Source organism: Bidens hawaiensis, unplaced genomic scaffold (assembly GCF_021521415.1).
Source record: "Bidens hawaiensis isolate Kalapana, Puna unplaced genomic scaffold, B.hawaiensis_p1.1 tig00000190_1, whole genome shotgun sequence".
In the NCBI taxonomy this organism is placed as follows: Eukaryota; Viridiplantae; Streptophyta; class Magnoliopsida; order Asterales; family Asteraceae; genus Bidens; species Bidens hawaiensis.
In genome coordinates, this window is record NW_027491020.1 from 4,858,840 (window position 1) to 4,870,196 (window position 11,357).

Consider the following 11,357-nt stretch of genomic DNA (forward strand, 5'->3'; position numbering starts at 1 on the left):
TGAACGTCCGTTAGTTTTCACCGTTTGGTGTCATATCTTCTAGGGTATTTTCGTCTTTTAACCCAGTGGTTCCGAAATAGCACCATTGCCCCCTGAGGTTGTTTTTTTAGTACCCGGGTGCCCCCAAACATGAACGTCCGTGAGTTTTCACCGTTTGGTGTCATATCTTCTAGGGTATTTTCGTCTTTTAACTGCATAAAGATGGAACGTCACAGTCAGTTTAATATCAAAACATGACATAGTGTTAACAACAAAATGCATAAGCAACATGTTTAATATCCACCCTTAATTCATACCAAAATGGTGGCAAACATAAGCCGCAATAGTTTTAGGTAGTTTTAGACAACAAGACATCTACTAATGTTTAATACAACCAAGTAGCATAACAAAACAAGTTTAAGTAATATAATCAAAGCAGTTTCAACTAGCAGGAGCAGCTCCATCATCACCTAGCAAAGCACCTAAAACAGAGTCATCACAATCCATATCAGTAGCAGTTTGACCAACACTTTCACCACCATCTCCAGCAGCAGCTTGACCAGCAGCTTGACCAACACTTTGACCTCCATCCCCAGCTACATTCTTATGTTTTCCGCAACCTCTTGAATTGTGCCCTTTATCACCACACATCTTACAAGTTACAGTGCCACCCTTCCTTGTCAATTTTCCAGCAACTTCCATATTATCTTCAAGCTCCACCTGGTCCTTTCTTCTATTCTTCCTAGGCCTGCCTATTTGTGCTCTATGAAATGGTGCAATCAATGTTGTTGGATCCTGACATTTTGGCCATAACTTAGGACCATTCAGTGGCCCAATCTTGTACTTGTAAACTTCTTTCCAAGTATCCATAAAATAACATGGATTGACCCATGTCTCTAGTGGACCAACTTCTTGTTTGTGAACAACCATATCCCAGTTGACAGCAACAACATGCTTACATGGAATTCCAGACAATTCCCATCTCCTGCAAGTGCAAACCATTTTCTCCACATCAACTGCATATTGACCTCTAGTCCCAGTTACCTGCCACCTTTTATCACCACACCACTTTACAATGCAACTTGGTGCATTTTTCTTATTTCTCTCTAAAATGATTGTAGCCTTTGGTGTTAGTGGACCATTCCATTTATCTTGTGCCTTCATCACATTGATGATCCTTTTCATCAAGTATTCTCTTATAAATTCCAAGCATGATATTATAGGCTTCTCTCTCCCATCAACAGTTTTTGAATTCAAGACCTCACACATGTTGTTGAGTAGAACATCACTTTGTGCTCTTCCTGTTCAATTATAACCAAAACAAAAAAGTTACCTCATTGAAACCTCATATTGATTAAGAAACATTTGAACAACAATGTACCTGTGAAATGAGACCTACTCCAATGTTGTGGTGGAATACCAGCCAACCACTTATAAGCTTCAATATTAAATTTCTTCAACTCTTCCATTTGTTCAATAAAGTCAGGAACTATTTGACAATTGCATAAATTAAGACAGATCTAACCTTGAAAGTACAATAAAAGTATTAACTGCATAAATTGATTAAGTTACCTGTTGTTGCAGTTGCACATGCCCACAAGCAATCCTTGAATGCTTTGCCTCTCCACTTTAACTTCATATTCTGGTGTATATGCCTAAGGCAAAATCTGTGTTCAGCAGCTGGGAATACTTGTGCAAGAGCTGGAATCAAGCCCTATTTAGAATGAACATAAAAGATGTTAATTAACAATTTATGAGACATAAGGTTAAAAATAAGACAGATCTAACCTTCTGTCTATCTGAGATGAAAGTGAAATTGCTGTTACTTTGTAAATCCAGATCATCTTGAAGGCATTCTAGAAACCAGGTCCATGAACTTTTGTTTTCTGCCTCTGCAATTGCATATGCCAATGGATAGATTCCATTGTTAGGATCTAACCCAACAGCAACTAACACTTGACCTTGGTAAGATCCCTTCAAAAAAGCCCCATCTAACCCTAGTAATTCCCTCCCACATGCCTTAAAACCTTGCTTTAGAGGACCCAAGCAGATGTAAATTCTTTTGAATACTCTAGTTTGAGAAGATGGGTTAGGCTCTGACTCAACATCAATCTTCACTGTGGTGCCTGGATTTGCATTCATGAGCTCCATGGCATAGTCCCTCAATTTTGAATATTGTTCTTTGTAATCACCCCGGATCTCCTTTGAAGCTTTTACCTTTGCCTTAAATGCTTTAGGTCTGGAAACATTAAGTTCATACTTCCTTGATACCTCCTCCTGGATGGTTTTGGCAGAAATATGTGGGTTGGATCCCACAAGGTTAAGCACCGATTTATCTTTAGCCATGAACTTGGCAGTCAAATAAAGACTATCTCTTGATTGTACACAAGTGTGCTCAGGCTTGTAGGTCTTCACCATCCAAGTTTCAACCGAATCTTTCTCCTTAGATATGTATAACACATAAGGACAAGCTGCCTGTAAAAGTCTTTCTTTTCTTTTTCTACAGGCTATTGAATTGGCAGTAGGAGGATCTGCTGGTATTTGGTTGGGCCTGATAATAGGGTTTTTTTTTCTTGGGCTAGCCCTTTTAGCAGATATTTGTAAAGGCCCATCACCTTTATTGAATTGAGGAACACTTCCTTCACAAATGACTCTAATCCTATTTACCTCATCTTTCTTATAGGATAACTTTCTTTTAGTTTGAATTGCTTGCATTTCAACAAGCTTCTTAGCCTCTTTTTTAGTTCCAAATGTTTGACCAACAAAAAATCTTGCAGCTTGCATATGATTCTTGCCCTGCAACAAGTTAATCCCACAATTAATAACTAGTAAAAAAACAAAAGAGTACAATGAATATAACACTAACCTTTTCTTTACGTCTGATTTCCCTCAACATCTTGTTTCTCTTAGATGACAGGTCGGTAGTTGAATCATCACTCATGCTATCAAATGACTCGTCATCATCTACATAGTCATGGAAGTCCCTCATATCAACTTCCATGTCATCCGCATATTCATTTTCAATGTCCACCTTGAAATCACTATCTTGTGAATCATCATCTTCACTAGAATCCTCGATGCCACAATCAGTCTCACCATTGTCAACCTCATTCCCATTATCACCCGTACATTCGTTATCACCCCCTGGGTAGACCGTAGAAAAATCAAAATCATCAAAGTTATAACCATCTACAACCGGCTCACCCCCTTTTGCATTCTCACCCCCTTTTGCATTATCACCATCCTTTGCATTCTCACCCCCTTTTGCATTATCACCATCCTTTGCATTCTCACCCCCTTTTGCATTATCACCATACTCAATCATCAATAATTTTCTTCTAGGAACCATTTTTTTCCTAGGAACAGCAATGGCATTAGCATGAGCATCTCCATCATCTATTTCCTCAATAACAACCTTAGATGTTGATTGTGGTGATTTCAAATAAGTATCCACATCAGATTTATATTCTTCAATGAACAAGTTAATAATCTTATTTTCAGCCACATATTTGGACAAGTTAAGCACATCAGCATCACTACCTAAAGCTACTAAACCAGTATCCAAATCTTTACCTGGTATTTGAAAATGATAATATAGCGGAACATCATCTTTAAAAAATTCTAGCTCACGCAACATCCAATGGACTTCAATCACAGAAAACACATCTATGTCCACATCATCTATAAATGCAACCTTACCATTAGCATATCTTCTACCCGGAAAGTTCCTAAATGCACCACCATAGTTTATTCGTACAGAGAACAAATTAGGTTGTCCAACTGTTACAAAAAAACAAAAACAAACACATATAAAACATATAAACAGCAAAATTTAAACTGAAATTAATGATTCCAGCCTTTCAAGAATCGCAATTGAAGAAGGTGCTAAACCTTACCATATCTTATATGGGGGTTAAGGTTAGAGTATTTCTTCCTTAATTCCCAAGCCATCGTTCAAACAAAGATTCACTGGTATGAGTTTGAAAACCCTAGAAGAAATCGAAGGATGTGGGGGTTGAAGGATCTGCTGGTATTTGGTGTATAAGTGAAGAAATCGAAGGACGTTCCATCTTTATGCAGGGGGCAATGGTGCTATTTCGGAACCACTGGGTTAAAAGACGAAAATACCCTAGAAGATATGACACCAAACGGTGAAAACTAACGGACGTTCATGTTTGGGGGCACCCGGGTACTAAAAAAACAACCTCAGGGGGCAATGGTGCTATTTCGGAACCACTGGGGGCAAACGTGCTAGTTTGACAAACCACAGGGGGCAAACGGGCAATTAACTCAAAAAAAAACAAACAAACACTCCTCCTCCTCCTCCACCTCCTCCTCCTCCTCCTCCTCCTCCTAATCGGATTTTAAAACCAATTAATAATAATTCTAATAATAGTACACGGTTTCTTCTTCTTCTTCTTCTTCTTCCCGCCCAATAAAGAATGTTCCCGCCAATGGACGAAAATAAAACCCTAGCTCTCTCTCAACAATGACGGAGAACAAGAGCAAGAGAAAGTCCGAGTCTGATTCCGTTGATTTGAAGAGACTGAAAGAGGATTCGGACTTATTCAATGCTGATGCTGCCGTTGAAGTTGATGATATACAGTCTGGCACAAGGAAGAAGGTGGTGAAAGCTGATGATGATGATGAGTCACGGTTAATTGGTGAACCGGTTCCTGACGATGAGGCTCGTCGACGCTGGCCGCATCGATACCTTACTGTCAGTCACTTTTTATCATTTCTTTATTTATTTTTATGACTCTCAAACTCTGTTGTGATTCATATCATTCTACTCAACTTAATTAGTTAAACTTATTTGCTAATTTCTGTTTTTAACTCTGTTAGTTACATATGTAGTATTTGACTGTCTTTTTTTTCAAAATTAATTAAATTGTTTTATAAATTTATCTCTAAATAATAAACAAGCCAAGCACTTGAGTCTACCTGATTTTGGCCATGGAACACACTTTTTCTTACCATGGTAGTCATCTGTATAAATTTTTATATATGCTAGCAAGAACGCATAGTTGCATTTGAGGACCGAAATTTGGGCATTTGCTCTAGCATGTGTAAAAGATGTGTTACATGCTATTTTGAGTTGGTTTGAAGCAGTTATAGAATTGTTCTAAATAAGATACCTTTGTTTTGGGGAAAGAAATTTGGGTGTACATGTGTAAAATATTATGTAATCATGTGTTACATGCTATTCATCACATAATATCTTGAGCTGGTTTGAGGCAGTTATGGAATTGTTATAAATTTGTAACATACCTTTGTTTTTGGGATGCTACAGAAGAAGGTAACGTATGCAAGTATGGAGACTCCCAAAGGGTAAGTCTCTAAGATAGTAAATAGATGTTTTTGGATTTGTTTGTTTTTAATTACATTGTTTTTAAACCCAAGGATTGAGCCCCCTAAAGAGTTTATGCAAGCTAAAAGACACTATACCGAAGCCTTGGTTGATGGCCTTGTACATTTCAAACTTGGTGATGATGGCCATGTGCAGGTAATTTGTGTTGGTTGTTTGGCATGCACACTGCTTCATACTTCTCAAAGTCAGCATGATTAAACTGTTTTCTTTTTTACAGTCTGAAGAAGGCAAGGATAGTTACATATGCAGAATTGTTGAAATGTTTCAAGGAGTTGATAATGAACCTTATGTTTGTGCTCAGTGGTTTTATAGGGCCAAAGATACGGTAATCTATATTCCAACAAGCTTTTAGCTAATTTTAATATTTGATATTTTGATTCTGATACTTGTAATTATATTTCCCTTTCAGGTAATTCAGGATTGCTCTAACCAAATTGATGATAAACGTATATTCCTTTCTCAAGTAAAGGATGATAATCCCCTTGATTGTCTTTTGGAAAAGCTCAAAATTGTGCGGGTTCCTTTAGATGTAAGGACTTGTTTTACCTTTTGAGAATTTGAAACCAGCATGCTATCTTTATCTAACTTATGTTGGGTTTGTTAGGTGGATGTTGATACAAAAAGAGCCATGCTTTCAGATGGACATTACTACTATGACATGTTGTATATGGTACCATTCTCAAGTTATCAAAATTTACCACCTGGTAATTGTTGCTAAACCACAGTTTTTTGGATTCATATGCATATTTTCTATGGTTTTTTGTTTCCTAACTATATTTGTATACAGATAATGAAGCAGACGGAAATGAGTCTGATTCAACTGTATCTTCTGAGTCTGATTCTAACACAACTGTTGATAAGGTCTCCAATGTTAAAGAGGACAAAAGACCTGAGATGAGAATGCTAGACCTATATTCAGGATGTGGTGCGATGTCCACGGGGCTTTGCTTGGGTGCTAATGTGGCAGATGTTAATCTTGTCACGGTATGTTCTTGTTATATATATATGGTGTGTATTGTTTTGTGTATCATGGGTCCTAATATATTATGTATCTTTCATTGTAGAGATGGGCTGTTGATTTGAATAAATATGCATGTGAAAGCTTAAAGCTGAATCATCCAGAGACAGAGGTGTGTTTCATTTTTCATACTTTTGTGTATGGGTTTCGATTTTTGTTTAATGGCATTGTAAATCAATTTTGTAGGTGAGGAATGAGACAGCAGAAGATTTTTTGTCATTGCTAAAGGAGTGGGAAAGGCTTTGCGAGTCTTATTCCTTAATTGGGGGCGGGGATCCTATGAATGTTGTAAAAGATGAAACAGAAATTGCAGAAGATGATGATGATGAAGATGACGGCGATGATGATCTTGGTGGAGAAGTATTTGAAGTTGACAAGATTTTGTCTATTTGTTATGGTGACCCAAAGTCAATCAAGCAGCGTGGGCTGTATTTAAAGGTACTTCATTTTAACCTGATATCTTTCTGCTTTTTTGAAGGTTATGCGTTTTGTGGTTGTTTTATGTCAGATGTATTAGTTATGTCTGAAATTTAATAAAATAGGATGCAATTCAAGCAGTAAATATGGTGTGTTGTGATTGTACTGAATTTTTGGATATGAAATTTTGATGTATCAAAACTTCAGAATAAACTTTTGGATATTAATATTTGATGTGTGAAATTTAAAGTAATGTATTTACATTTAGTATGATCTAAATGACAATTTTAATGTTAAAAAATCACTTTAGATTTAACTTTTGGATATGACTGGTTAAATTACATTTATTGAGATCTTTTTTGGTTGAACCGTAGTAAGCATTCAAATGACAAACTTTATTTGAAAATTTGTGGTAAGAAACGCTCAAGAGTGACAATGTGTGTTTTCTGCAACATAATTTAGATTTATTATCTTATAGTTGCAAATTATTTAAACTACATGTTATATGGCACTTATTCACAAAGACTAGTTAGCTTGTTCTTATTATATTCTTGTATAACCAGATTCGTTGGAAAAACTATGGTCCTGAAGAAGACACTTGGGAGCCTATAGATGGCCTGGGGTACATCAATCATCTTTACTTTGTTTCATTTTCATGTGTATATGATTTCATTCAGTTGACCAAATTTTTTTTTTTATCAGTGACTGTCAGGAGAAGATAAAACAGTTTGTTGTGGATGGTTTCCAGTCAAAGCTTTTACCATTACCTGTAAGTACATAAATATTTTATACACTTACACATATAAGATACCATTTGAGATTATCAACTGTCGACCGTGGTTTTCAATTGTTACTCATTGTGCTTGTAGGGGGGTGTGGATGTTGTTTGTGGTGGGCCCCCTTGTCAGGGTATAAGTGGGTTTAACCGCTTTAGGAACAAAGATGATCCATTGAGCGATGAGAAAAACAAGCAGCTTATAGTTTACATGGACATTGTTGAGTATTTAAAACCAAGATTTGCATTGATGGAAAACGTTGTAGACATAGTAAAGTTTGCAAAAGGATTTCTTGGAAGATATGCTTTGGGCCGCCTTGTTTCAATGAACTATCAAGCCCGTATAGGCTTAATGACAGCAGGTTCTTACGGGCTCCCACAGTTTAGGATGAGAATGTTTATGTGGGCTGCCAGGCCTTATGAGGTGACTATTTTTTAATATTATGTAGATTCGGAATTCTTGATTTTGTAACGTAGTTAAATATATCTTTAACTTTGCAGAAACTACCTCGGTATCCTTTACCTACACATAATGTGGTTACAAGGGGAGCGGTTCCTTTGGAATTTGAGGTAACATTTGGTAGCTCATAAATTTAAAAGAATGTAAAGAAGAATTCATAATACCCGTTGTCAACTGTAGTTTGCTCAACTAGTGAAAATTATTAATTTCTGTTTTTTGCAGTCAAATGCTGTTATTCATGATGATGTCAAGGGAGCTGAGTTGGAAAAGGAACTGTTTCTTGGTGATGCAATTTCCGATCTACCTACCGTAAGTAACCATTTACTTTCTAAAGGGTTTTTTTATATTTAATATATCTTTTATTGGTCTTGAGCATTTTTAATCACATGAGTACGACTTTTTAGGTGGAAAATGATGAGAAAAGAGATGAAATTCCTTACGAAGAAGCAGCCAAGACAGAATTCCAGAAGTTTATAAGACTAAAAAAGGAAGGTCTGCATGATCATTATATCTTTATTTCATCTAGTCTTCTACAGGCGGCATTAAAAAACTAAGCTTGTTTTCATTTGTTATCCAGATATGCCTGGATTTTCTGGTGTAGGTGTTGGTTCTTCAGAACATCTTTTGTATGATCATCGTCCGTTAAAGTTAAATGATGATGATTACCAGCGTGTCTGTCAGGTTCCCAAGAAAAAGGTTTGCTACATTCTTAGTTGCATTATTTCACTTCTAGTGTATTAGCTAGCTTTATTCATTTCTTGTGTTTTTACAGGGTGCAAATTTTAGAGATCTGAAAGGAGTTTGTGTCTCTAGTAATAATCATGCTGAATGGGATCCTGATGTTGAGAGGGTATATTTTCCTTCAGGAAAGCCATTGGTGAGTTTTGTTACGGACACACAGTCACACGCACTCATGTGAATCTTTATTAACCATTAATTCAGTAATTTATCTTTTTTTTTTTTTTGATACAGGTTCCTGACTATGCCATGACTTTTGTTGACGGGCGCTCATCAAAGTAATATTTGTTACTTGCGTTTTATTTATACACAACGTATTATTTGGCTTTTTTTTTAATTTTAATTTTCAATTGATGTGTTGACCGTTTGGGCGTTTATGGTGGGATGAAATCGTACCTACAGTTGTTACCAGAGCAGAACCTCACAATCAGGTAAACTACATAAATATAATTAAAAGACAACCTCTTTTTTAAAAACTAAATGACAAGGCATGTTTCTCATAACTAATTAAAAACTTTCTTTTCAGGCTATTCTCCATCCTATTCAAAATCGAGTCTTGACAATTCGTGAGAATGCAAGGCTTCAAGGGTTTCCTGACTACTATAAACTTCTTGGCCCCATTAAAGAAAGGTAACAAAAAAGCATTACTAATATATGAACAAACCATTTATAGATTTATAGAATTTGTCAAGGAGATAAAATAGTTTATAAAAAACCTTGCAGATATATACAAGTTGGAAATGCAGTGGCTGTTCCTGTTGCTCGGGTGTTAGGTTACTCACTTGCTATGTCATGCAAAGGTACTGCTGCCGAAGGGCCAGTTTTCGTTTTGCCGAAGAAGTTTCCCAGTTTAGAAGCCGTTGCATCCCCTCCTTTGGTAGTTGATGAAAATCAATAACTGGCAACATGATTTAGTCATAATTTATGAATTGAGTCAATGTATTATGTACCAGCTTAATTACATTTCATGACATGTAAAGCTATTTGTAGCTTTTAACCCGATTGCATTATAGGTCTTTTATTTATAACTGAGTAATGTAAACTGGTGTATCGGCATTGAAAGCTTTCGTAACTTTTAAAATTTTTTGTATTGCTTATTCAATCTCCTACGCATAAAAAGGAGCATTATTCTTGTTTGAACCATTGTCCATGTTGAATGGTACTTGCTTATGCTATTATTCTTGTTCTCTGTGGTTCAATTTTGGTCACCATATATTATATTGCTAACTTAACTATTGGGTTTGTAGGCCTTGTTTAAGCCCGGTGTATTATTTGAAGTCAAAAGAGGAGACGGGTGCGGGGTGGTCGGGCCTAAGCCTAGCCCGATTTAGATTTTGTTTAATAAGATACAAACTTTAGATTAGTCTATCTTATCATGCTATGTACTCGTAATCTTTGTTGCTCAATAAAGAGTACCTAGTTGTCACTCGTGAATGTAGGTCAATTTAGACGAACTACGTTAAATCTTTGTGTTATTGTTTATTGCTTTCGTGTTTTTGTTCGGTTCGTGTGTGGCTGTGTGCTAATCCTAACATTAACTAGATTGGAAAATAAACAAGCTGTAGCTCAATAAAATTCATGTTGCTTGTTAACAGAGTTTGGTTGTCATGAAATTTCTATTTGCAAGTTTCTTATGTGAATCAGTTTAATTCTGTCAATGCTTATTCGCGTTTTAGTCATTAGGTTATAATATTGAACTTTCTACACAAGGTCGTGATCTTTCTTGTGTCTAAGGCCATCAAATTTTGCCATTGCCAAAAACTTGTTGTTTTTTTAAAAAACCAAAGGGTATTCACTCACGGTGAATTGGCAATCGATTAATTTGAACATGATTAAACGTGAATAATATTTGACACAACTCACCAATTTTATCAAATTAAGAAAATAACTTAAAACTAAATCAATTTTACATAACCCTAACATGAATTCTTTGGGTTATATAATGACTCAATTACAATTAGTAACGAACACAAACTCCTATTTATCTATTAAATAAAAATCATCTTCAAGTTATTCTAAAAAGTGAAACAAAATGAGAACAATGATTCGTGGCTATAAAAATCATAAAAAAATAAAATAAAAATTCAATAAAAAAATCATAACTCAAGATAAAATAAAAATAAAAATAAAAGTAAAAAACCAATAATGTTTTGTCACACACCAACCGAAGGCGGCGAAACATGCCGGGGCGTAGCATATTAATTGGACAGTAGCTCAAAAGACACTACTTAAAACGCCAATAATTATTTAATTTTATTAACATTAAACAAGTACACAAATTCAACAATCAGAACGAATACATCATAATGTTGTATTTTAATGTAAATATCCTAAGGTAAAACTAATGTTTCCGATCTTGAACAATATCAACTACTTGTACCTGCAACATGTATAAAAATATGGTTTGTCAACACGAATGTTGGTGAGGATACATAAGTTTAGTTGAGATATATATAGATAAAAATCACAATTCATATGTCAATGATGAGCATTACAATTCTTATGCAAATGTAAGTGCTTCTAAAGTCCACTTCTTCCCCGAGTGAAAGGGAAAATGTAAAGACTACCATTAAAGCAGCCCAAACGAGACTTACTATAT

General features: G+C 35.7%; 1 protein-coding gene across 1 annotated transcript; it reads left to right on the forward strand.

Moving 5' to 3' along the window:
• The first annotated feature begins 5,151 nt into the window (after window positions 1-5,151).
• LOC143595149 (DNA (cytosine-5)-methyltransferase CMT3-like) lies at window positions 5,152-9,860 on the forward strand. The gene is made up of 20 exons (XM_077074281.1): window positions 5,152-5,310; window positions 5,383-5,485; window positions 5,568-5,675; window positions 5,760-5,879; window positions 5,955-6,054; window positions 6,138-6,334; window positions 6,415-6,480; window positions 6,555-6,806; window positions 7,349-7,407; window positions 7,488-7,554; window positions 7,655-7,984; window positions 8,062-8,130; window positions 8,243-8,329; window positions 8,425-8,512; window positions 8,598-8,716; window positions 8,793-8,897; window positions 8,993-9,036; window positions 9,120-9,189; window positions 9,285-9,388; window positions 9,482-9,860. Exons 1-20 carry the CDS (start codon window positions 5,264-5,266, stop codon window positions 9,654-9,656), a joined length of 2,310 nt encoding a protein of 769 aa, XP_076930396.1. The 5' UTR covers window positions 5,152-5,263; the 3' UTR covers window positions 9,657-9,860.
• Window positions 9,861-11,357: the final 1,497 nt, after the last annotated feature.

Bases quoted from the DNA above. Each gene is read 5' to 3' on its own strand.
- LOC143595149 (XM_077074281.1), top strand. From the start codon at position 5,264: ATGCTACAGAAGAAGGTAACGTATGCAAGTATGGAGACTCCCAAAGG. The intron at 5,486-5,567 runs GTAATTTGTGTT...TCTTTTTTACAG, and splicing joins GTGATGATGGCCATGTGCAG to TCTGAAGAAGGCAAGGATAG. The intron at 7,985-8,061 runs GTGACTATTTTT...TTAACTTTGCAG, and splicing joins GGGCTGCCAGGCCTTATGAG to AAACTACCTCGGTATCCTTT.